General features: G+C 50.6%; 3 protein-coding genes across 3 annotated transcripts; 2 read left to right on the top strand and 1 right to left on the bottom strand.

Annotated features, from left to right (window-relative positions):
* Positions 1–1,917: 1,917 nt before the first annotated feature.
* Positions 1,918–9,899, top strand: NCLIV_049840 (hypothetical protein; the record flags this gene model as incomplete). Its single annotated transcript, XM_003884536.1, has 13 exons — positions 1,918–2,000; positions 2,234–2,298; positions 2,629–2,874; positions 3,275–3,538; positions 4,461–4,709; positions 5,024–5,281; positions 5,519–5,764; positions 6,532–6,777; positions 7,098–7,355; positions 7,714–7,992; positions 8,218–8,460; positions 8,731–8,979; positions 9,127–9,899. The coding sequence occupies 13 exons, from the start codon at positions 1,918–1,920 to the stop codon at positions 9,897–9,899; spliced, it is 3,459 nt and encodes a 1,152-aa protein (XP_003884585.1).
* Positions 9,900–12,249: 2,350 nt separating this feature from the next.
* Positions 12,250–19,946, top strand: NCLIV_049830 (conserved hypothetical protein; the record flags this gene model as incomplete). Its single annotated transcript, XM_003884535.1, has 11 exons — positions 12,250–12,938; positions 13,801–13,854; positions 14,243–14,330; positions 15,011–15,101; positions 15,556–15,802; positions 16,243–16,411; positions 17,137–17,223; positions 17,891–17,965; positions 18,401–18,481; positions 19,168–19,242; positions 19,851–19,946. The coding sequence occupies 11 exons, from the start codon at positions 12,250–12,252 to the stop codon at positions 19,944–19,946; spliced, it is 1,752 nt and encodes a 583-aa protein (XP_003884584.1).
* A 3,773-nt stretch (positions 19,947–23,719) lies between these two features.
* On the bottom strand, positions 23,720–26,737 carry NCLIV_049820 (putative protein kinase; the record flags this gene model as incomplete). Its single annotated transcript, XM_003884534.1, has 3 exons — positions 23,720–25,014; positions 25,294–25,401; positions 25,756–26,737. The coding sequence occupies 3 exons, from the start codon at positions 26,735–26,737 to the stop codon at positions 23,720–23,722; spliced, it is 2,385 nt and encodes a 794-aa protein (XP_003884583.1).

Below are 26,737 nucleotides of genomic sequence, written 5' to 3'. Positions count from 1 at the left end.
AGAAACTTGGACGAGCAGCAGCACATGCCTCGTGGCTAGATATTTTCTTTAGAAGGGAATGTTACACACGAGAGAGAACGAAAGCAACGGAAGCAGGTTCAAGAAGTGAGGGTGTCCTGCTTGCACTCTAGCAGCGTTTCATTGATGAAATAAGCAAGCACACTAATCATTAATTACGGATGTCGATATCTCTGCTTCTGTTTTTGTATCTGCATGCATGTGCACATATTGCAGAAAAGATATTTTCTTCTAACAGCAAAAACTTGAGTCGCATGTCGTTACATGGTGGCAACAGGTAGAAAAGGAAGAGACATTGTTCTGCTCCCGACACCGGGGACAATGCCGCGGATGGCGGTAGAAAGAAAACAAGATGCTCGAAGAAACGCGTGTTTCGTGCACTGCCCCGTTGAGTATCTCATGATTCAAAATGTGAACTGAGCAACATCTGAGATTGTATCCGTCCACTTTGGGGTCGGAGAGGACGTTTGTACGCTCTGGGTGCTGTTGACGTCCGAGCGTCTGCGCTTAGTTCTGGAAGTATGACTTTAGCCTCTCTCTCAAAAATGTGACTTTCTCCTCGTTTCCGTTTGCACGCTCCTCTTGGAGGTTAGGGGATAGAAATAAAACGCATGTCCTGCGAATAGAAGGACTGCGCTAGGAACAGCCACTTCCTTTCTCTTGTAACAAAATACGCTGTGTACAGTTAAGTCCTCTGAGCCAACGCAACAATATGAGATGCTAGCAGATTGGTTGCTTTATAGGCAAAGTTCTATTGCAGTCATCAGAGCCATCATGGAATGCACACGAAAGTAACAGTTTAAAGAGTCTCCGGCTGTATGCGGCTCTTACCAGTCCCATATTTTTAGTACACCAGAGGAGAAACATCCCAGATCAGACAGGCTGACTCTATTTTCTAAGAACGGTTTACAGGAATGTCACGGATCACGACGTACATGAGGTTCATGAACACAGAAAAAGAGTGCTCTTTCGCTATAGAATGGATCATGTCAGACTTCGGCCCCTCTGACAAAGCATGAAAGCTGCATGGGCCCCTCGACGTCGGGAAGGCTGTCAGGGTGTTGCATATTTTTAACTGCGGAAACTGTGCCAGAATGTTATACTGGAGAATCTTGCATCTGCTTCCTACGCTTGACGCTCCCAGGTAGCAGTTCCGAGGGCGAAAGTTCAAAAGGAGCGGCAATTATTTCTGCGGCAAATGGTTTTTGCGAGAATGCTGATGCTTCGTCTTTCTTCAAAGGCATTTTCTTACCGAAGACGCGGGAAAAAGCTGCATTTAGTTTTCCCTCTTCTGATGAATCGCATTTCCCAAAACGCACCTGCTGACACCTAGATCACCGGGATGCAATAAGATCGAGTTACGGCCGCCTCTCCAGCGTTCTTTCGTCAGGGACAAAAAGCACGAGGGGTCACCAAGACACTGGAGTTGAGTGCGCTTCTTGGCAATCCGCCTGTCTCTGCACTTTATTGGGAAGTCTGGCGTATTCCCAGGTACCTAGCGAAAGAGACAGGTAGTATCTCGTGCACCAAGCCGTACGAAAGTGGCGTGGAGACACCCCGCCGAGACGGCACCCACTCTCTGTCGAAACGAGGAGACACGGTCGCAAGTGTTTTTTGGTCGATCAGAGGCATCGCTAGGCCCGCCAGTTTTCGTCCTAAAATCTGTTTTTCCCTTCACACGCAGTTGTCCAATATATTTTCATTGGACGACAAATCTTGTTTTCTGCTCAAAGCCCGGGCCCCTTGTGCTCTAACGGCGGCTCGTCGCCTTCGTGATCTGGGCGTTTTCTGTTGTGTTCTGTACGAGCCTGCAGGAGAATACGTTTTCTTTTGGACGGTGGCGCTTTTTCTGTTCGCCTCCTCCAGTTTCGTAGCTTTTAGCATCGCATGGTGCGAAAGATGGGGCGGATTGGAAAGCTTGCTGCTTGCCTCGCTCTTGCCGAGGCTGGCTGCAGGTGGCTCGGAGCCGGCCCCGGGCACGAGTAAGTTGATGTTGAAAAAACACAACTAGTCTGGCTTCCACCACATGCCAGGGAACCGTCACAGCACTCTAAAAAGAATGTATCGGTGGCGCAGCCAAGGTAGTCAGCGGGATCGGCAGATGGCGCACGCGGTATTAGAAACTCGGTCACCACTTCGCTCTCCTCGGCTGGATCGAGTGGACGCCTCCGTCTTTTGAGACCGATTAAAAATGACTCTGTGCGTCCTGTATCAGGTTTGCCATATCGATCACCGGAACGGAAGCCGCAACACCTCCTGCGATCGATGCGAAACTTGCATGTAAGACTCAAACGATTAACGGAGCAACTTGACACTGACTGAGGGGTGACAACGAAACTCTTGCTTTGTACACGCATCACGCTTCCCACGCTTGCGTCTGGCCCAGGATCTAGCTATGATCTTCATGTTCTTAATGCTGGCTTTGTACGGAGGATATTTTGCCAAGGTACCAACGATGGAACTGGAGAAAGCATGTATGTGGTCACCGCTTATCACTCGCAATAAGCGAGAGAAAACACATACGAGAAATCGGCCTCCAGCGAAGACTCTGCTCCCGTGCGTATTGACAGTGACCGTCTGAGAAATTCTTTTTTGCCATTGTCTTCTCAGGGTGTTACGAGCTAAACGTGGATTTCAGAGGCCATGACGTAGAGAAGGTTGAGGATGCGGGCATTGCCACTCCGAATTTGTGCCAAGCTATGTGTTCGGTTTCACGCTCCTGTTACTATTGGACTTGGGTTCCCACCACTGGAAGCTGTTACCTTAAGGACAAGCTTGCCCCCAAGAATAGAGTGCAAGATGAAACCTCCAAGGGCATGGTATCGGGACCGAAAGTGTGCGGGCCGTCTCCGACGGGTGAGCGACAGCGTAGCGATCGGGGCATTCTGGGGGTTCGCGATGTCTTTCCGTGTTGCAGAAGGAACAGAATATGGAAGGCGAGTCGAGAGAACAAGGCTGGAGTCTTGAGGCAAATTCAACGCCCACCTGTTCGGTAGCTGCGGTGAAGTACCATTGTCTCTCCGTGCCCTCATAAGGCAGAAGTTCCTTCGAAGATTCTGACAGCACAATTTAATTTCCAAGGCTCACTGATCTGGCAAATGCATATGCGGCAAGCTTAGTTGGCGGGTCGTAGGCGGTCCAGCTGGACTGCGATTGGTGCGAGCGGTTATCTGTCTCTCCCCCCGCCTTAACACTACTGACCTACATGGCTCGCCCACTACAGTGCCAATTCTTATGCAATGGTGTGCTTTCGCAGTCTGCTTGGAATACGGGGTTGACTACCTGGGGTACGATATTGAGAAGGTGGAGACGGGAGCCGTTCACTACGCGCAGGAATGCCAGCGTCTCTGCAAAGAGAAAGATGGTTGCTTTTTTTTCAGCTGGGTCTCCGAAACGCGAAACTGCTACCTTAAGGGTCCAGGTGCCCTGACTGGCCGCAGGCTCGACGCGACAACTGTCGGTATCGTGTCTGGGCCCAAGCAGTGTGGCAGCACCATCACACCGCTCCCTCCAAGCTCCGGTATGTTGCCACGAAAGAAAATCCCTCTAGATCGCACTTCATTACTTGGCAATGCGAGTAACCCTGATCCTTGAATGGCACTGCATATGCGACTTAGGCCCCTTCTTTTGCCTTATCGTCATCCAGTTTCTACAGTTTGATTATGCCATTGCTCTATCCCCGTATTGTTCTGCTGTGCCTAAGCGCGCGGCGAAATGGTGACGATGGGCGCAAAGGACTATTTTTTTCTTTGGAGTTGGTAACGGTGTCGTTTTAAGTGTCAGATAGCTGCATACATCCACGTGCCACCAACGTTCCCTACATATGTATCCAATCTACTTGCAGGCTCTTGTTACGAATACGGAGTGGACTACACCGGCTTTGACGTAGAAAAACTTGAGACGACATCCGAGATATCGCCACAGCATTGCCAGGTGGCCTGTCTTCAGAATGATCACTGCTACTATTGGACATGGACACCAACGGCGAAAGGCAACTTCTGTTACCTGAAATCTATCCACGCTCCCAGTGGCAAGAGAAGGACCCCTGACACCCAGTCGTTCGTGTCCGGACCCAAAAGCTGCTCATCCTCTGGCTCGACACAGGGTCAGTTCCCGGCGCTTCGGTCTGTGATGTGACAGCCCTCAGATCGCAGAATACGTGCATGAACGTTGAACGCCATTCCGCGTAGATTCAAGCAAACACGTGCGCGAGTTTCGCTCTATGAAATATGTTGTTTCAGTACGCAAATATAATGCAGAGCGATTGTGAAGAGTTTTCACAACAAATACTGTGTATGAGAGTTGTGCTTTCTCTACCCTTCGGCGTTTGGACACGGGCAGGTAATCTGGCCGTTGACGTCGGATCCGTTGGCGGTGTTCAGCATCCACTGGATGACTGATTTCTCTGATACAATCTCTGTGACTGCTGGATATGTTCTCAGCGTGCTTTGAGAATGATTTCGACTACTTCGGGAACGACATCGAGAGGATCGAAAACGGCAGCATTCAGAGCGCAGCCGCCTGTCAGCAGGCATGCGCGCAGCTCAAGGGATGCGCCTTTTTCACATTCAGTACACAACGTAACTGGTGCTACTTGAAATCTTACAAAGCACTCGGCGGACGTCGCGCAAGTAGTGTTACTGGCGACTTGGTCTCGGGCCCGGCCGACTGTTCTTACTTCCAGAATTCAGGTCGGCGACACGGGGGCATTCAATCTTAGTATTGTTTTCTTGTGAGCACACACAAAGGCAGCATGGTAGTGCCGGTCGACACGCAACGTCTCCGTGTGAAAATAAGAAAGCCAGTTTCACTCGGATTCACTGGTAGCTTGCAGGATACTGTATTATACATGCTGTCGCATATTGTGTGCGCGAGATATGAGCGGCCAACTTTAGACAGCTAAAAGTGTTGGATTTCAATATCCTACTACATTAAGGTTGTTCCACATCGGTTTTTGGCATTATTTCTCTTCAACACATAATTTGCGGGTGTGTGTATCTTCCAGACTCCTCCCTGGGTTGCTACGAACAGGACGTCGACCTGGTCGGCTCTACCTTGAAAGTTGTTAGCACTGGCAAGGTCACCTCGCCGATGATGTGCCAACAGCTGTGCGGCCTCTGGGGAATGTGCATGTATTTCACATGGTCATCGGTCGACAAGAGCTGTGCCTTGAAGACTGCGACAGCATTGCATGGCTGGAGAAAGGATGATACGACGAAGGGACTTGTCTCAGGACCCAAAAATTGCAGAGAACCACACGTTCGTAAGTCTTCTTTTGTTCCCATTCACGAATTTTCTATCATAAGAATAGACGCGAGCGAGTGTAACTGCTGCCATAGGCGCTTGCTTTGTTTTTCTGGATCAGTCAGGGTGTGCCTTATGCGATTCTGGAGTAAATATGTTGAGCTGCAAGGCCTGGGTGTATACTGTATTATCCGAAGCTAGCAACTTGTGCTGGTTGTTTGTCTTTGTGGTACCTTCGTGTTCGCTTCCTCTTCAGCTTGCCAGGAAATTGGCGTTTCTTACCCCGGTTACAACTTGATGCGCATCACCGACGGTCACGTCCGCAGTCCCGCAATGTGCCAAAAACTCTGCGAGACAACGCCAGGTTGCCGTTATTGGACGTGGCAGCAAACGGCCAACGTTTGCGAGCTGAAGAGCAGAGCGGCACTTGCTGGTCGCCTGCAGAACGCTGGAACAAGTCAGATGATATCGGGCCCCAAATTCTGCTCTGCAGTCATTCCAGGTACGTGTCATTTTTGCCGATGAGACAACATCTGAGGTTGTATTACGGATGCATCAAATAGACAAGTCGACGCTCTGGAGACAGCTTCTTCAGGTTGTTCATTACCAAGAGCTCAGAGCCTCAATTCTTACAGCATCAAAGAATTGTATCTGCAAAGTACTGGCACCCCGAGCTTGCTCACGCTAAAGCGCACCGAGGGGAAAGCCGTAGTAGAGACAGAGGGGCAGCCGTAGACTATACTCCTCCATGAAGCTTCACCTTCTTTCGAAGCGGGTTATTCAAAGCGGATCTCCTACCCCGCCTCTTGGCACGGCACTTCCCTTCAGGCTGTTACGAAATCGATGTGGACTACTGGGGAAACGACATCGAAAAGCTTGAAGAAGAAAGAGTAACAAATCCAAGCGTCTGCCAAGGATACTGTCAGAGAAGAACACACTGTCATTTCTGGACATGGGTTAGTGCGACACAAAGCTGCTATCTGAAGAATGTGAATGGCGTCTATGGTCGTCGCCGAGACTCCACCACTGGTGGCATGGTCTCGGGCCCCGCCTTCTGCCCGCGGCAGCCCCGTAAGTGTCCGATGATTGCTTGCGGTATCTGGCAACCTCCATTAAAAACGCCGACTTTTCTTTGGAACGTAGCTAGGTTCATTCGGAGTTGATTAGCTTGGTATTTAGGCGACATATTGGCGATCGTTTTCTCAATTACATGCGAGCTATAGATGGGCATATGCCGGTTATTTCCATGTATCGATTGTGTGCTCTCAGAGTGCTTCGAGGACAGCGTGGACTACACAGGATACGACTTAGAAAAAGTTGAGACCGGAAAAATTACCACCCCTGTGATGTGCCAGACCTTATGCCAGCAAAGGGAACTTTGCCGCTACTGGTCTTGGGTCAGCCCTACGAAAAACTGTTATCTGAAAAGCCAGTTCGCACTTATGGGACGACGCGATGATGCGTCAACGTCAGGCATCGTCTCTGGGCCGCAGTACTGCGCGTCGTCGCCGACAGGTAATAGAAGCAAGTTTGTGCAGGTCATTTTAGAGACCGCTCTTTGTATATACTTACCCCTGTGTTGTCGCCTCGTCACCTTTTTTCACGGTGAAACGGTACCAGAAAGCAAACCTCCGAGAACACGGCGAGCGGGGTGAATTACCTGTGCATGTCGTAAACAGTGCCACTGATGTGCGCGGGAACATTGTGTTGAACCGTCCGTTGTTTTGAGGAAGGAGGCTATCAACAGGAGCCACGCCACGTGAAGAGTAGTGTGAAAAGGTACATTCTACAGGATGTTGTCCGTTCTAAAATTTGACTTCTTTTGTTGACCACAGAATGCCACGAGTACGGCTACGACTACTCGGGACACGACGTGACGAAGATCGTTACTGGTTCGGTGAAGTCCCCGAATACATGCGAAACTTTGTGCGAGCATGAGCCGGATTGCTTCTACTGGACATGGGATAGACAGGCAAACAACTGTTACTTGAAAGATCAATACGCGCCGCATGGCCGGATCCAAAGTTCTCAGACCGTGTCCCTTATTTCCGGCGGTCTCGGATCGAGCAACACGTTCAAGAGTCGATTCTCTGGTGAGTTCCGGCTGTAGGAGTCAGCGCTCGTGGGGTGTCGTTTCCCAGCTATGACGCACGCGCCTGCCGTATCTTTTGTGGAGAAAACTCGTCGTCGTCCCCTCCGGTATCACGACAGCAGAAATGGTGCGGGAAGCCGTGGAGGCCTCGGTGTGGGCGCACGGGATAGCCACAAGGAACTGGCCGTCTAAGGAGATGCGTTCATACTTATTGACACATTCTGAAAGAGACCTGTAGGCAGATAACAAGGGATAGAAACATTTCGAAACGTTTCCTCACGTAAGCACGAGGGGACTGTCAGATTTTGCCTGTATCGGGGAATCCATACTGGGAAACAAACTGTTCTCGTTCTGTGCAGACGCCTGCGTCGAGGACGAGGTGGCCTATGTCGGCTACGATTTAGCTACAGCTGCCAGGGTTGTTGGAACGAGTCTGGGAAACGTTCGCGGAAAACATAACGGCTCACTGGTCTGTCAGACAATGTGCCATGCAACAGACTCATGCTTCTACTGGTCGTATGACCAGGCCGCTAACCGCTGCTTTTTGAAGAACCAATACGCGCTTCAGGGACGTTTGCGCGATGAATCGACCAAAAACTTTGTTTCTGGCAGCAGAGATTGCGTACCCAAACCCTCACGTAAGTTCTGAGCGTATCTACAGATGCACAGTTTTGCGTCATAGGGAGAAAGGCAGGTGCTCGACAGGCATTTGATCCTACATTTACTTCTGGTGAACATCTCCTTCCCCCTTCTGGCGATCCGAAGTTAGCCTGGTTCTTCGCATATTTGTCACTTCTCTGTTAGAACATGGTGTGCCGCATTGTTTTGTTTCGCCCATTAAATTTGTATCCTGCTGACCGCAGAGTGCCACGAATTGGATGTCGACTATCGTGGATACAACCTTAAGAAAATCGAGACACAGCAGATCCAGTCGTACCACGTATGCCAGGAGATTTGCCGAGTCACCGACGGCTGCCATTTCTGGACGTGGTCTAGTCAAACGTTCAACTGCTACCTCAAAACTGATCAGGCAATCGGCGCTCGAGTCGAAGACCAGCTCAGCGTCGGGCTCGTGTCTGGGCCTAAGCGATGCACCCCTGCAGGAGGTACGGTGGGGCTTTGCTCACCTGCTTCATTCAGAGGTTAAGCATAGGATTGTCTTGAGGTCTCCAATCAGGTGAAGCAGCCTTAACATGTATCGACATACGGGCGCATGCACACAGCCACGCACATCTGTGTATATACATGCATGCATCAACACGTCCGCATACATGCAAAAATGCGGTGTATTAATTCACCGAATGTTGACAAAAGGATACTCAATAACACCAGTTTGATAGAATGCTTGCTTCTGCTATGTTGGCTTTTGCTTTCAGCCAGCTGCTGGGAATACGGTGTGGATTTCAATGGTTACGACATCAAGAAAATCGAAGATGGCTCGGTGGTTGCGGCTGCCCTCTGCCAAGGACTCTGCAAGCTGCAGCCGTTTTGTGATTATTGGACCTGGGTTGCCGAGACAAACAGCTGCTACCTAAAGAACAGCAACGCCCCGTTGGGTAGACGTCAGGACCTCTCTACATCTGGAATGGTTTCGGGACCTCGCGAATGCCCTGCTATGCAGCCTGGTGAGATATTGCTCGAAGCCCAGTTAAGCAGTCAACGAGATTTTGGACCTGTCTGATGCAGAAAGATCATTCCCTGCTACCTAATGACTGTAGACTACACCATCTTTCATGGTACCCGTACCCCGACTATGCCCTCTGCGTTCTCAGATTGCCGTGAATTGAACATCGACTACTACGGAAACGATGTTTACAAATATGAAGACGGGGATGTGACTACGGCAAACGAATGCCAGTGGCTCTGCCAGAACAAGCCTGGCTGTTTCTTCTGGACATACCTGGCAGAGCAGCGTTTCTGCTACCTGAAAAACTACACAGCCGCTGGAACACGGATCCCTCACAGTGGTGCCATTTCAGGCCCGAAAAACTGTTTGACTACTATCACAGGAGATATCGGGGACTCATCGACTGGCACTTGCTATGAGACGGATATTCAGTACGTCGCACCAGCCCTCCCCCAGTCGGCAAGAGTCACAGGCCCCCAGGGTTGCCAGACACTATGCCAGGCAGAGCCACTTTGCACCGTTTTCGAGTTTTACGTTCGAAGTGAACGGTGCATCATGAAGAATATTGGTCAATCGTCAATGCAGAATCCCATATACAAGAAACGCGTTCCTGGAATCATCTCAGGTCCAAGGGAATGCCCAACATCCGTCACGACTGCTCCGCCCGTCTCATCGGATTGCTTTCACGTCGGTATTGAGTATGTTGGCCATGATCTAACACAGGAGAACAGCGTGCTGCCAGCAGCTACATCGGCAGCAACCTGCCAGGCTTTCTGCGCGGCGGCGGCCAATTGTGAATACTGGACGTACATGGCCTCCACCTCCGAATGCAAGCTCAAGGACGAGCACGCAATAGCCAATATCGCGAGCAATGCGTATGCTGTCTCAGGTCCGAAAACGTGCGCCACTGGTGCGTAGAGCGTCTGTAAACCCCCTGCAAGAAGACTGTGGAGGACCTAAAGGGAAATATTGTTTTTCGCTGCGACTGCAACCGTGTGACAGACGGGCTCCTGCTATTTTCCTTCCTTTCCACCTGTGAATTGAACTCAGAAAACGTTTACATTTTTTCCATATCACTGAATGTGGTAGCCGACAGAGTGACTGCGAGGTAGCCCTGTCCTCTTTCTTTATGCGTTCAGCATAACCACTCTCGGATGTAGTGTCACTGAAAATTCACGAAGTAAAGGTAGACAGCACACAAAGAAACTCGTCTTTAAGCTGCAAAATGTGGGCAAAGATACAAATGAAGTAACATCGAGCGGGCTCAAATCTGCATTGTGGTAGCTATTGCCCGCCTCATTTATGCATCCGACAGACGATACTGGCAACGTTTTGATCACGACAGTGCACCCTGTTTTGCATCTTAATCACGATCCCACATGTTTGCCACTCCACCCGAGCAGTTGTGCAAACACCTCTACTAACACCTACGGCCTCATGCAGTCAATGGCGTTACACAAGGTTTGACTTCTACACTTTGCCCCGTCAAGGGCGATGCGATCATCCATGCCGCTTCACCGGAGCGAGGGAGGATCGCTTGCTATAGTGCCGAGTATTGTCTTCATGAGATGCGGAAAATCTATGCGGTCAACCTTCCTTGTTCACTCAAGTGAGCAGCTGATGTAAAAGTTTGACTGCTTCTTGACAGATGTACCCTTTGCCGTATTTAGTCATTACTTCGGGCACTGGAGCAACTTAAGACGGATGCGGCTCCGTCCGAGTTTCCTGCCGTTTCTCTATCGCGTTTCAGACAGCTGATGAGATGGTCCAACAACATAAGAAAAATCGGATATCACGACTGGAATGGGTGGGAGGGTGAGGGTCCACACTTGAGTTTCATGACCTCCACAAGTCCAGCACGGCACGCTTGAACTCGGACCATATTTATTCCCGGGCACTGCTGATATTGGTCATCGGCATTCTTCTGAGAGTTTGACACAGCCGAGCCTGAGTGTCGCACTCGTTTCTCCAGGGATTGTACATTTCTGGCCCTCCCCTATATACCCAGTCAAAAAGGCGCGAAATCCCAATGAGTCAAAAGACTGTGGCACCTGGGTGGCGGTGCCTGTTCCGGAGCTGGCGCCCTCCTTGTCTTGTAGAGTTGGGACTGCGCGAGAAATTAATTTTAGGGCTTCAACGCGGCAGTCCTGTACAAGACGAACTCGGCTGTCTTCGCCACGAAGAAGTGACACCGAGATGGCCTTCCCTAAACTCCATGGTCCTGCCAGCTTTTTTCTTCTCGTTCACAAACCGTTTATGACAATTCCGGGGACTCTGCCACAGTAGCGACCCCGCACAGCAATCATGTTGTCTCTGCTGCAGTGCAGACTACCCGCCTGCGCCGGTGACTAGCCACGACCTGCCGCGGTGGCGGCTCGTACTCTCTTTTCCGAGTCGCCACGCAAGACAAGAAGAGGGGGTGCTGGCTGGTGACAGAGAGCTGAGGGCCTTGCGAAAAGGAGCGATCGCATGATGTGCGATTTCCTGAACTGCGACAGTACATACAAGATGGCGTCTTTTCCTTTTCCGAAACATTTCCCTGTTTTTCGGAGTGCGCCATACACTCAAAAAAAGAGTCCCCTCGCAAAATGCTAGGCTTGGAACCAGCCCAAGCCACAAAGACGTTTGGGCGTGTCTGAGTGGGTACTCCAAAGCTCGGCTTCCTGCGATCGCCTCTGCCTTCTCTGCCTGCCCTCTCATCGTCTTCTTTTTTCACGAGGCAATACCTCTTTTTTAGATTCGCGTGTACTGTGATAGTATGGGGTTACGGGAAATCATTCTCCATTGAACACAAGAGCGTGCAGGTCGTGTTCAGCTGTAGGTTTTATACTGGGGCGTTGTGAGGTTCATTCCGTTCCCATGTGTTACACCTACAGAACTACCGTTTCCAAGTGTGACACAGGAACGCCACGGAATGACTTGCCTATTGTTACGCAAGGCTGAATGTTTCATATTTTGAAGTTTGATGCTCGCCGCCGACCTCGCTCCGCGTCGTCACCTTCCGCGTCACACGAGTGACCCCGGTCCTGGCATGGCGTCTGCAGAGACTCAAGAGGCACGGTCGATTTTTTCTCCTGCGCCTTTCTCGATGAAATTTCTTTCTGCCTCACTTCTAGCTGCATAATATCGAGTATCCAACAATTCAATCCATGAACATTTGACAGGGTGAACATCGTCTTTTCCCGGATTCTTATTTATATCGACAGAGGGGCGCTACTCGTGACACGTCCAAATATTGGTAGTAACGCGCTTTCTTCGTCTCCACATAATGTCGAGAACAGGCGTTTTTGAACCCAATCGTGGGGCAGAAGGCCACTACACATCTTTCCCAAAGGACCCCTCTACGATGTACTACGGTGACACCAGCTCGGGAGTTGCCCAGCGCTCACCGTCAACGCCCGGGCTGTACAGCCAATCCCGTGCTTTCCCTTCGGGAAGGGGCTTTCCAAAGCAGACCGATGAGACTGCCCTTCCAGACTATCCATTAAAGGAGCATGCTTTTCATCATGACGTTTCTCCTGTGGACGAGAAATCCCAGTGGGCGGGACGCACTAGCTACGACAAACCAGCCTCTATGGAAAAGGACAGTTGCCACCATGGGAGGTATTTTGGTGCTGATCTGGATCCCAAGTCTCAGGAGGGAGGGTGCTGGAAAATGCAACCCAGTCTCTCTTCACATAGTGCAGAATACGAATCCGGTAAAGCTGATTGTTATGACCGTCGCTCCTTACGGCCTGATGAACATATGAGTCTCTCATGGAACCAAGCCGAAGGAGGAAATCACGGGTCCTTGCCATTCCTCGGGAATCCGCCTTTTGAAGGGAACTCGTACGTTCGATCTCCTACCATGCAGATTAATGACTCTCAACTGCAAACTATGAAAGGGCGTGATCCCTTTGCTCAGGATGCCGTGCGTCAACGTGCCCTCCAGGGGCATCGAACTGCAAACCTCCTTAGGTAAGCCGAGGGAAACCCTGTCAGATGGATGTGGCGTCGCTGCACTCATGGCTGTCACAAGTCACCTCTATCTATCTCTCTCTCTCTCTCTCTCTCTATATATATATATATATATGCACGCATTCACTTCTGCGGGCTTTACGATGTGTAGAGCGATACATGCACATAGGACAAGCTAGACGCCTACTTTAAAAATCGGGATCCCGTTGCTGGATCGACATCCACTACTGCAGATATAGATATGCAGTGGCGACCACACCGGGCATATACATACATATATATTTGCATCCACACAAGTTTTTATCATTCATATCTGATTCTCATCTATCCAGCCGGATGCTTAGGTATTTGAATCTGGAGTACATAACGGAGCGCTACGTAATTCCTCCGAGCTGCGGTGGATCCGATCGTTACGCCTGAATATTGTTTACTTGAGTTCTGAGTGGCCGTCTGGGTGATTATGAGTTATACGTCTTTCTCTGGCTGTCTTTGTCGATCGCCGATGGAGAAACGGAATCACGTCCCGCCAGTGTGCGGGTTGTTCTAACATACGCACCATTGTTTCCTCTCAACGCACTACACCACTACAATCAACTCAAGATTTTGTTTCTGAGATAGAATCTCCCGTGTGAGAGTTATTCAGTTCCTCACATCTTATGTGAACTGACCCGCTGAGATAAGAATCCACTACAGTTTCTCACACCTGAACATCGCAACTCGCGTAGAGAGGAATATATGGTGAGAGCATCCGTTTCTCTGGAAGCGTGCTTTGGTTAGCTCGGTTTTCTTTTCCTCTTCAGCTGCCGTGCTTGTGTGTGCCTTCGCGAAACCGCATCACTACATCTGCATGCGCACTCACGAGTGTGTGTTATCACGGAACATGCACTTATATGAGGGAACGAACACGTGAATATATGTAGCTCGTCTCTTGATATGTCCGTTGTCGCCCGCCACGAAAGCCCTTCCTAGCGTTGTGGAAACTGACAGAGCCTGGATAGGCGTTTTTTCGCTTTTTTGCCTAGGACTCCCTTCGACTACGACACGTTTCATCGAGGCAGGCTTCCTCCTAGTGCGGGCGCCCGGTAAGTCTAAAAGAGCGACATGCCATGTAGCATCATGCTTGGTTTTGTAGATGTTTAAGAAGCGAAGCACGTTATAATTACTGTACACCATCAAGAGACTCGCTAGTCTTTGCCAAGCGGTATTTCAGTTCATAAACAAAACTGTCACGTAAAAGCCTGGTCCCGTAACTTCATTACAGGTGGCATACGCTGCGCCAGAACGGTATGTGTTTCTTGTCCCAGCATTCAGCCGGCAGGGAAGGAGATCGACTGGTCGGAGAAGAAGCTATTTCGAAAAGCTCTGCCTTCCTCAATCTTTGCAAGTGACCAGGTATGGAGTCTACGCGACGGGGAACACTGAAGCCGCCGCATAGTACTGTTTATGCGTGGTAATGCATGCGTATGTAGCTCACATGTTTCTACGTGTATGGCGCGTCAGGGACACTCAAACGAGGCTACACATACTCATGCATATATACATATATAGGTCGACAGAGAAAATATATGTATATGGGATGTATTACCGCAAAGATGTCTTGGCCTTCGTCACACCCGCGTAGAAAGCTACAGGAGAACGCAACAAGGAATTGATTCGCGCGGCTAGATGAAGGAACAGAGCTAGGAGTGCTGATCTGACGGTGCATGGATTCTGTTTCTTTGGGCCATGAACCCCAGCAGAATGTTTGAGGACCTCATCCCAAGATCCACTGGTTAGAGTGGTAACACAATTTAGTTTTTTGAATACTCTATGCACCCAAACGCAGATACGTATATACTTGACGCTTTTCCACCCGTTTCGCCCCGTGCTTTTTGGGACTGTCCCGCGATTTGTTGGCTGCTTGAGACACGAACGGATCACAGGCGTTGAAGTCAAAAATGCGTTTTCTCACACCTGTATGTAGGATTGTTCCCCTTGTTCTCTTGGCGCCTTTTATCCTGCAATTTCTCCGTCTCGTGCGTTCGCTCCTCCCTCTATTGCCTTTCCTATGCGCCGTCTACCGTCCGTCTCAGGTTGCTGAGCGCCTCCGGCAAACTCTTCCCCCTCCGGGCACTGAGGCAGAGAGAAGACCCAAATCTGATTACGGCAACCGCAGAAACTGGAGTGAAAGGGTTGACACTCTTCTACGCCAGTGTATCCCGGCAGACAGTACGTGGCATGTGGTCCTGAAAACAATGGTGCTTGGATATACTCGTGTGAACTGAAGTGTCTTTGTATCAACCTCTAGGTGTGCGTTTGCGACTGTCTCGCACTGGTGGGTCCGCATACGTAGTTGTATACCGATGCCGACTGGGAGTCCCCCTATAGCGTCCAATTCCCCGTCCAGTGGTCTTTGCAAAATTTCTACTTTCCTGTTCGTTACTTATTCGGGAAGACTGAGATTTTTTCTTCATTTCTTTTGGCGGGAACCGCTTGTTCTCTATCCTACCCGTTAGTTGTGCATGCTGTGTCACCTCTGTTTTGTTCCTCTTTTTCTTAAATGCTTCTCCCGTGGAGCGATTTCCTTCTTAAATTTTTTGGTATTGCGCGTGCCATCTTCCTGCCGGCTTTTTCAAAGGTCAGATTGAGAACGCCCCTATCTACACCGCGAAGGTTGAAGAACGATCATTCGATAGCTCGCTTTTATACCACGGATGCCGGCATCTGAAGAGACAATCCGCTCTCGGATACGTACCAGATGAGGTGGCCTCGCTCCTGCGATGCTCAGTTGAACCCGAAAAAGGCGAAAGAACTGTTGTTCCGTCGAGGTCCTCGCTGACCTCCCAGCATGACTCCGCACAGCTGAGGAGGATCCTCTCGCACGAGTAAGTTTGTATTCTTCCGCATCGTTTTTCCAAATACCACCCAGGACGAACTGAGTCATGCACGTCTCCATACAGCTAAATATGCCGCGATAAACAAGAGCTCTTGCTCAGGCACCGAGAGATTTGTATCCAGTCAGTTTTTCCTGGCACTGTCTGATCGCTCTACTTCATGTCTTCACAGTATCCGGTTTTTCCTCGGTGCAGGTTCATTCACGTGTCTACTGTGTGCGCAAGAGGCCAGTTTCCCGTTTACGTATCTATATACGTACGCATTTACAATTCTGGTTATATTGGAGATGTGTGCATGTTCTTACGTGTAGTTGACCATCAAGGCCTCGATCACCGTGCTTCCCTATGCTTCTGTCTCATTTTCCGGTATTCTCGTGCGACCGTTTTGTCCTCATCTGTACTGGTTTTTCGTGTGTATGTTTTCCGCACAGACCCGAGTTAGAACTCGACGCTGAGGACTACGGGAATCAGCGCCCGTGTTTCCGGAAATCGCCGTTCTTGACGTCGAAGAATCCTTATCGTTGGGGCGTCAGCGTGTTTGGCTACGACCGTTCCCCACCCCGTCGCAACCGCATGTATGCGTTGCGTGACCACTTGGACGTAAGACACAACATGCCGACAAAGTTCGAAAAATTCAATGGAAAGTGTATGGAAAGATTCAGTTTGTTCATACAGAGCTGTTCAGTCGAAGGCTGGGCATCAACCGGGAATGGCTGCATCTTGCGTTTTCGAATACCCGGCATCGGGGACAACGCGTACCTTCCAGACATTAGACAGAAGAGGCGGAAACTGTGCAGGTTCTCAAATCGACTCATGGGTATTTCTACAAGCTTCTGTGGGTGTCTCGACATGCCACTGCATCGAGGCGTCTTCATGCCTCAGCGGCGAATGGGTTTTGAGTTTAGGGGTTCACTCCTCCGCTGCCCACATATTTAATTAAAATTTCAGAGTCATGGCGTGTGTCCTGAAGAACGCGGATGTGAAAGCCACACCGGCGAACGATTTGTAGATTTGACTTATCATGTTTTATGCTTATAATTACATCATTTCCTGTAGCATTTTTAGAAAGAGACATTTGCACGTTTGTTTTGTCAAACTGTGCTGTTGCTTCGTTGTCGCTGTCCACCTGCAGTCAGTCGTTGTGTGAATAAAATTTTCGTTTCCTCAGATCATATCCTTCGCATGACGGAGTCGTGTTTTGAACCGCCCACGTGTCTGGTGCAGGGATGGAGGCGGAGGGTTGAGGAAATACAAGTGGCCGCAAGCCGTTTTGCATTCGTTTTAACTCATCTCCTTTCCTGTATTTGTGTGCTGGATGCTCTCAGTCCAAGCTGGTCCCCAGCCACAGCACGGACGACGCCACGCACATCAGGCTACGAAATGCCCCCCTGTTACCGGGATCTTTGCACATGGTAATGGACGGGAGGAAGAAACACAGGAGCGGGCTCTGGGTATTACTTCAGCATAGATCTTCTGCGAAAAAACAGAATCAGAGGCACAGGCAAACTTCTTGAGACACCACGGTTTCTTGTACTGTCTTTCGTCAGAATTATCTGTGCAAACATTTATAAGTGTATCCACGAGCATTTCAGGATACATGTGTGCGTGGTGCTGAAAGTGGCAGGTAATGTGGCTGTGGGAGAGGAGAAAAGCCAAGAGCGACTTGACTTTCAAATTTCACGCGCAACGGCCACAATCTCAGAGTCACACATTTTTGTCTTAAGGGCAGCCCCATTTCACGCATACACGTGACGTGAATCCATGGACAAGCTTCCAGCGTCAAGACATCACTCTCCTAGCGAGGACTCGCATGGCTTCGATGAGGGGGAGTCGCTTGTGTCTTTGTACAATTTCAGAGTTCAGACACGCACATAGAGATGTATCTGTTTATGTGTGTTTGCCCTTTTGTGAAAGAAGAAAGACCACATTCCACTCATATATCTATAAAGTGCATGCCTTTCTCGTCTGGGACAACACTCAATGAGCACGCGTAGCTCAAAGAATCAATGTGCATATGTATCTGCGTGCGTTTACCGTACCTACGAACCTGCATTCTATCTATGTCTGTGATTGTGGCAGTCGAAGCTCGTCCCTGTGAAGGATTTCCCTTCGACATCGGCTTATCGGACTCGTCGGGACCGCGGTAGTTTGGATGTAAGCAATGGAGCTCATATACTTAGGCACGCCATGGACTACTTCTGGAGAGCTATCTAAACCCTGCTTCTGTGTCTTTTTGCATTATGAGCAACGTGTTTCTTGCGCATCTGTGGGCAAGTACCGATGCTGGTGTCACTCTGTGCACTGGGGCCGTAGTGTCGTCTGTCTCTAGTGCCGATAAAGCTTCAGTCGGATCTGCATAGAGACAAGGAGGAGGGGCTGGAGGGAGAATACAGGAGAAAGCGAGAGATATCGCAAGATGCGAGTGCCACCTCGGTTCCTCGTCATCCCGGTTTGGTGCACAAGTGGGAGGAAATAAGGTCAGGATCTGACAAGTAAACTCATTTCTATCTCTACATTCAGGCCACTCTAATGCACATTCTAATGCTCAATTGAACGGTTTCTTTCATTGTGTGCGGCGATGATACGTAGGCTAGCTTGGTGCCACTCGATGGAGGTGGACAAGAACGGGTCCGTCGTCGACCGATCAGCCGGCCTGACAGGTCGTTGCAGGTGAGAAACAAGTGCATATCTGTCACCGGCAAGGGAAACGCCGGTATTTAGGGAGGGGAGTAGAAAAGAGTGTAGGCGAGAAGGAATCCTGTTAAAACTGAGAAGCACACGCCAAGTGCATGCCCCAGAAGAACCGGTGCTTGTTTGCCTCTGCGTGTACAGCACGGCTGTTTCTCCACATACATCACCGTACATATACATCCACTTGTGCAAATGCTTGAGCTCAGCCTCATGACGAGAGGAGTACCAGGTCACCTTGATAATATAGAGAGTTTCGGCGGTTAACATTGATTGTCTATGTACATAAAAAGAGGTTCCTATGTGTATCCGTGAAGGTGTGCACACAAAGCACAAAGGCGTATAGCTATGTCTACATATCTATGGCCTGGAAGATGTCACCTCGAATGAGCGTTAAATGCTGTTTACGAATTGTGAAGCGCTTGTGACAATGACCACTTCACACTTTATACATGTTGCTTGTCGCCGTCTGTGGATAGGCTTGCGTAAAAATGTATGTAGCTATCCATTTGGAGCAAAAGATGCACTAAGTAATTGTGCTCTAATCATTTGCGAAATTAAATAGCACACGATCATTTGCTAATGTAATTTGCCTTTTCGGCCATTAACAAGTCTCGCTTCGTGGGGTTTGAACCCACCCGAATCGGGTCGTGTGCTTTTCCGAGCAGGAAAACTTCGTTCCTGTCCACGACGTTGTGTCTCGTCACAAGCGTTTCCTGAGGAAAGATCGAGATAGCCTCCAAGTAGGTGATTAGGGAGAAAAAGTGTTTTGGAAAGACTGAGAAGACTTACCCCACGTTCCTCGTCCCCAGCGTTTCACAGGGGAATCCTTTTGTCTTCTGCAACACGAGCTGTAAGAACCAGAACGAAGCAGCACACTTATTCGCTGGGCTCCGACCGAAGTGGCACCCCAGTGACAATACATTGTAAAAAACAAAAACAGACTTTGGGAACCATATAGCTTTTCCAGCGTGTATGAACTTCATTGACGAACAAGCACACTCACAAAAATCATCGACAGTGGATATCACAGAAGCCCGTGCTTACACTGGTATTAGGGATTCTGTTGGTAGGCCGACGACAGTTACTGGCTAGGCCAGTACATGGAGGGGAAAGTACACTTTTAAAATTATTCGGTAGGTTGAGTTTTCGTATTAACTCTGCACAAAACGGTGCATGGTAAAATAAAATGATTTTACGCTTGCTTCATCATCTGCCCATAAATCAAGAGTGAATACATTCAGGGGATGAACACGCGTTTTAATGCTTCTTGCCTTGCGTCCTGTATGCGTTTCAGCTGCATAATCTGACGCATTCTTTGTATTCTGCGATCATGGGTGCGCTACTTCAGGCGAATATGGTACCAGGCATTAAGGAGCCTACACGAAGGCTAAAGCGAGCCTCATCTTTGTGTCGTCCTTCAAGCGTCGCGCGCGGCACATTTTAGGCCTGGCGTTCCTCGGTGGACAAACTAAATTGCGTGTGTGTAAATGAAAACCGCTTTCGCAATGTCCGACCTTGCCGTTTTGACGGAGCATTGCAGCTCAACCTACGTTGTTTCTACTCTCTTGCTATCGGATGTACGAGAATAGTTTCTTTCTTGAAACGACACAGCATATACACACGTTTAAAAAAGGGCATTGCCAGTTATAAATCGTCAATTCCTCGAGTCTTTTACACGCGTCTTACCACGTCTTCTCCGTGTTGAGTAGCTGGCCTTTCGTATCTTGCGTCACAGAATGTATCTAACGCTGAGGTGGCCAGAGTTTTCTTCCATAGCGTCAAGCAAAACTGGAAAACATGTGGATTTTCACAGGATGGTTTTTCCGAATAAGTGGCCTGCGTGAGCTGTGTTCCGCTTCGATTCGCCGAATTAGGCGTCGCCCAAGGACGGTGACGGCGGCGGTGCTGTTGATCGCGCGTACCCTTTACGCGGCATTGGGTTTCTTTGCTTTTCAAGGGGAGCCGAAATTATTCGTAGTCCCGTATCTGGTTTATCTGAACTGGATGACGCCGACGGAAATGAAACGAGCAGCAGGCTGAGCATTTACACTCGGGCACCCAGCTGGTAGCAGTTGTGCTTAGCAGTGGGTCCTGTTGTGCATTATGACTTCCTCATGGAGCTTGTATCAGCAACCCAAATCTTCGTTCAGTGATATACTAATATCCTAATTCGAACCATCATATCGAACGCTAAACTGCCTTGGTTTCCAAAACAGTTGTTGCGCCACGTAGTTTTACGTCACATGTTGCCTACAATGCAACTGGAATTCGAGCGAGGCGGCGTGCTTCACGTTGCGTTGCTAGAGTTTTCTAGACATGGCTCTGGAACTCCTATGCAAATTGCGCGCACGCAATGTCAACAGATCCAATTTTCCGGAAAAGACGATTTTTCAAGAAACTGCCCTTCCTACATCGACTAACCCCGCCGCGGGTTTCCATACAGTTTGCAGCCTGAATGCACCTATCAACTTTCTGGTGTTGGACGGGGCACAAGACCACAATGCGGTTCACAATGTAGTCCGATGCCTCATGGGTATCCCAGCTCTGTGGAAGACCAGTAATGCTCTGGGTTGCCGTGATAATATCCCAAATATGGCAATCTGCGTTTCTTGCAAGCTGCATCGGTCGTACGCGCCGTTGTGTGTGGCGCTTGTCTGGTGACGGCCTTCAGGTATTGTCACTTTCCAACTATTAAGCCTTTGGCGTGTACACGTTTGTAGCACTCAACACACTGGGTCTCGGTATTGCGACGCTGTATCTGCGCGCTTTATGAAGCCTCTGCCCCAACAGGAAGACTAATTCGCCTGGAAGAAGCATCCGTACAGTCTACATGGTAACGGGTGGACGGGGATTGATGCAAAATCGCGCGAAACACCAGCAGCATCCTTCCCTTCACCACATGCAGCGAAGGGAGCTCCCGTGACGTCCCGCAAATTTCCGGAGAGAAATACTCGCATGGTGCTCCTGGGGCAGTGTTCACCGCCAGTACCTGGGGAAAGGAGCGGTTTTTGTCATTCCAGTGTCGATGCTGGCAAGGCTCGACACCACTGAGAAAAATCAGACGACGTCTGGGAATATGCAGCAAGCGATTTCCCAGACCCCTCCAAGCATTCAGCGTTACAGCACACTGTTGGCGGGCGTTCCTGCAAGAGTGCAAACGCGAGCCATGTACATGTGTACAGAAAACGGTATGTTCGAAAGTATCCTTCTCGTTCGACAGCCTGGTCTCGTTGTTTCCTTCATACTTGTTTTTCGTACCGCATTAGGGGACAAACGAGGCCAAGGGTTGTGCGCGTACCGTAATTTGATGTGCTGCCTCTGACGCAAGTGACAGCCTCGGTCGATGATTTTGTCGATTCCTTCGCGCAACAGTGTGCCGATCTATTCCAATCCATAGACTGGAGCCGTCAATTCCTTCCTCGGAGTCAGCTAGGTCGGCGGAAGATTTCGTGGTCCTGGGCAGTTGAGGATGGGGGCTGCAATATAACGGCCGAACCGAAAAACCCTGTTGCTTGTGTAGGTGGGCTGCCATTATGCTCTTTACAACGGAGGCAGGAGTGTACGAAATGCTGGAGAGTCCTGAAAACCAACTGATGGTTTTTGTCTACTGTACCACATTCATAAGGCAGTCTTGCAGATCCGTGTCACTCTAGAACCCTATTGACCAGAATACGAGAATCACGGAGGCGTCCCCGCTGCATAACAAACAAATGGAGGACTATAGTTGGGAAGGTCTATGGTAAGAACCTCCGAGTGTATCAGTTCGGCGACAGGCATTCCTTTCGGAAAAGGACTGGGAAATAGTTACAGTTATTCCCCTTTTGGGTGCAAGTCCCAAAGTGAAGAAATAAGAGCAGGTGAGCCAGAAGAAAGGCTAGTACTACCCAAAGCCTGCGAGAAGTGATTTTCTTTTCCACAGCGTTAAAAAAAATTAGTGCTTTCTCTCATAGGAACCGCCTGAGGGCCAAACCCAAGAGAATGCCAAGATTTGGTTCAAGTAGCGAAAAAGCATCAAGGAAGAACGAGAGAGCACCGCCGGACAAGAACCCGTTTATTTATGGGAAACAGTGTCAGAGACACCGTCGAGAAACCTATATATATGCCCTCCTTAGCAGGAAAACTATATATTCTTCAGAAAACAGATACGTCGAAATATGTACAAGAAAATATTTATACATGCAAGCGCATACGGATATGTAACGGTCTCCCCACTCCGCGACGAAGTAGTCCCAACCCGCACAGTTACGGGACGGTACTAACGTGCGCGTACAGATGTATACTTTTAAGTATACGCAGACAAAAGCACATCCACAAGAGGATTAGAAATTCCCTCTATATCAATGGCACAACGCGTATGCATCCCCGCACATATTTGCTGGTGTGGGACTGAGGAACACAGAGCGGGAGATATTGAATGGGGACCGACAGTAGACAAGCTGAAAAACTGGGCGCGAAGAAACCAGACTACATTTGTACACTGTGCGAAGAAGGTACAGTGAACACTGTGGTTTATTCCCCGAAGCAGCACGCGAGATAGTTTGGGTTGTTCCCAAGCAGTCGAGTGTGTAGTCTGCTTATGATTGGTGAGGCAAGCGACATGGAAAGAAAAGTCTATACAAAAAAGAAAGCTGGTGAAAAAGGACTGCCACCTCCTGTACGACACTTTCTCTCTGACGAAATGCCTTCACCCTCTTCTAACCAAGCTTCTTTGTCGATACTCGGCCCTGCCGCCGATTCCGGGAACCGTCGTCCCTATTCTCTCCAGAGATCGAGCTCTCTTCCTTTATGACACTCCCGCTTTCCGCATTGCTTCTCCCTAGTAATGACGGCGCAGCTGTCTGAAGGTCCCGAGCCCATCCACCGACAAGGATGGCACAAGCCATCCCTCTCACTTCGTTTTGAGCTCCACAATCGCGGCCTCCGTGGCTGCGCTCTTCCCTGCAGGCCTAGCAGCTCTTCCGTTCCTGTGGCGTTGCAGCGACTTGTTGCACTGCTTACGTCCCGTGTCTCTACTGTTTTTCAGCTACCAAGGAAGAGAGCTACTAGAGCATCTGCGTGTGTACGTGAGCCACACAGCATCCCGTTTTGCGCCTTGCCTGATGATAACGGAGGAGGCATTCCCTAACACAAAACGCATGTGAAAAATGCTCAACACTCCCTCTCTCCGATCAGTCTGTTGCCACTCTTGGACCCCCGCTCGTAGGCCTCTTTGCTCAATTAGGATTGATGCGAGAACGTAGGGACACCGGAACCGCGCATCGAGTTGCCGTTCGTTTCGCAGTTGGGGGCTGGATCGTGGTATTTTCTCATCGCCTGGAATGTCGCTTCGTCTGCAAAGAGTCGAAGATGGGGCAGCACGTCTTCAACGGTAGCGCGCATGGTCGGCTTGGGCCGCACAAGCATGGAGAAGACAAGGCGAGCCGCCTCCGCACAAAGAGGGAAGCGCTGGTGTTCGCGGTCTAGACCGAGGGCCTGACGGGCGCAGTGGACCCAGTCTTTGGGCTCCACAACCCAGCCTTCGGTTCCGCGGAAATCCAGAGGACCGGGCCCCAGAGGAGGCTTCATAACGTCGACGACACGACGTCCCATAAGGACCTCTGTAATCGAGAGTCCAGCGCCCCATGCGTCAGAGGGAAGGCCAATGTTGATCTGCTTCGCCGCCTCCAGATTTCTCTGCTTCTTTGTGTGGAATTCCAGAACTTTCTGTTCCGGAGATTCGTACCAGGACGTCCCTCCGGTGAAGTCCTTCGCATGCTGCATTGACGCCGTCCCCAGATCAATGAGTTTCACGTCGAGAAGACGCTCATTCGAGTCCGGAGTGGCGTAGAAATCCAACACAATGTTGTCCGGCTTGATGTCGTTGTGGCGAATTCCCAAGCGGCCGTACTGCGCGATGCGCTCCATCGCAAGCAGACACCACTGCAGCTTATGCTGTTCGTACAGAAGCGCTGTGCGAGCATTGAAGGTGGACGTGTGTTCCGTGCGGATCACATCAAAGAAATCGGGACCCGACAATTTCCGAGTCACCAAAACAGACATCCCCGGATTTTTCTTGTCCAGATAGTAGCCAAACATCTCAGCACAAGGCCAAGCATCCTCCAACCGATTGTACGTCTTGCCTGCCATCAGCTGGCCCAGTCTCTGGTAAATGTACAAGTGACACTCAATCTCTCTCTTGATGCTCCGGCCGTCACGAATGTTTCCATCCTCGACGAACTTTAATGCCACAGGAAAAGCAATCTTCGGCTCAACCGGAGAAAGCCAGACAGCTCTGTGGACTTTGCGCTTGCTGCTGTTTTGGGAAATCACGCGATCCACGTCTCGCGGCCACAAGCGAATCTCAGCTCGCGCATGCTGTGCACCTTGAAGCGGCGGAAAGGAAAACATGACTGGCCCCAGCGGGTCGTACAAGCGACGGTACAGGCACGTAGGAAGAGGATCTGGCCCTCGGTAAAGTGGCAAGCTGCCTGGCTCAGCTGCCGGGACAATACTGTCTGTCGCCACCTTCGGGCCTGTAGCACATTGGAAGCAAAACGAGATAGACGCGCCCAAGAACAATGACAAACGCGGGAAGCTTCTACGAAAAAAACCCTCCGCAGGAAGTATCAAGTTTACGCCCTGCAGACGACGTGCGTCCACGGCCACGTTTCAGAAAAGCGCGCAAACGAACGTCACATCTGCAAACGCGCCCCACCGTCGCATAATCTCCCACTAGACACCCGACAAGTAGCAGCTGTCGAGACAGAGACAGAACATGAAAGGCAGCCTAGAACCTTCGGGCCTACACTCACCAGACGTTTTTGGCTGTGCACTCCTCTTCGTCGAGGATACAGTGCCTTGAGAGGACGAGAGACCCGAAAGGGTGACGTCGGACGACTTGGCGTGCGTTTGACTAGACCCTGGAAGGACAGACACATTGCCGTCACGCCACGATGCAACAGAATTGGAGCCATTTCCCGAGCGAGACTCTCCACCATGAGGACTTCATTGCGAGAGGCTGTTTCCATCAGGCTTTCGACACAAAAAAACGAGCTGCCGCTCGGCCCGCCTTGTGCGGGACTTTGGCCTCGAGTAGCGAACTTTTTTCGCCATTAAGGTCACCACTTTACGCGGTCCATTTAGGAGAGGCGCTCCAGCTGCACTTAAGGCGAGATTGGACTCGAACTCAAGCCAACACTCGAGACGTCCGCTTGAATGCGTGGACGCTCGTAGGCCTTCCTTTTGTGCCGAGAGGTGAAGCGTGATGCACCTACCGAGCGCGTGCTTTGACTGCTCGGAGGCCTTCTTGCCAGCATCGCAGGAGGCTCCTCGGCAGAAGCTTCGACACGAAACCGAGGTGCCAGAGCATGGTCCAGCGACGGAGGAAGGAGGACTCGCCGTGGCGCGCTCCCCCCTCGCCGTGTTGCCGCCTCCCACGAAAGGGGTCGGCGGCCAGCTGGCTGCTGGGTCGCCGCCTCCAAGAGCCGCGACGCCACCAGCTGCCAGCATGGCCTCAGTGATAAGATGACTTCGTGAGCTTCCCAGAACAGCGCCAGAGGCGCCGGTGCCGGAGTCCGAGCCGCTGCTGCTGACACCGAACCACTGGTCCAGCGCACGTCTTACTGCACCAACGGCAGAGTCGCTTGGCAGCCCGCCATGGAGATCTGCGAGGGTGTGCTGAGAGCTCCCAGGCGTCGTCAGGTGAGTTCCGACACGCGTGCTTCCTGTTCCGCAGACAGGCTGTGAAGCGCCTCCGTTTTTGCACATCGACTCGGGCGTCTTTGCATGCAGGAAGAAGCGAGGATCTGAGACAACACTTGAATTCAAAGCCCCAGCTGCAGACGCCCCGCTCGCGCCAAAGGGGAGGACCCTGCTGTCGGGCCAGCACGCGCCATTGTTCTGGCCCGCGTTGGCGGCTGCGAGGAGGCCCCGAACGATGTGGGTTCCGGCGCTTTCCGCAGACACGCTCGACGGTCCCTTTTTTGTGGATCCGGTGCTCTTGGTTCCCGAGACGTTGCGCGTCTGCGCACGAAAACGCTTCTGGTGCGCGGAGACGGAGCCGATGTGCCCCTCGTAGGAGACGCCGTCCTCTACACTCGACACACTCCCGCTGCTGTTCCACCCATGCGAAGCGGGTTTGTCTCCGACGCGCTGGCCCGTCGGAGTCGACAGCGGCGAAGCGTGAGCGGCATGACCCCCTGCACTCCGCAGGGGAGTGCTCGGCATGTCCGACGTGCTATTTGACACTGTCAACAT

Source organism: Neospora caninum, chromosome X (assembly GCF_000208865.1).
Source record: "Neospora caninum Liverpool complete genome, chromosome X".
Taxonomy (NCBI): domain Eukaryota; phylum Apicomplexa; class Conoidasida; order Eucoccidiorida; family Sarcocystidae; genus Neospora; species Neospora caninum.
The sequence above is the reverse complement of the archived record's forward strand: the minus strand, read 5'-3'. Positions and strand labels throughout refer to the sequence as shown.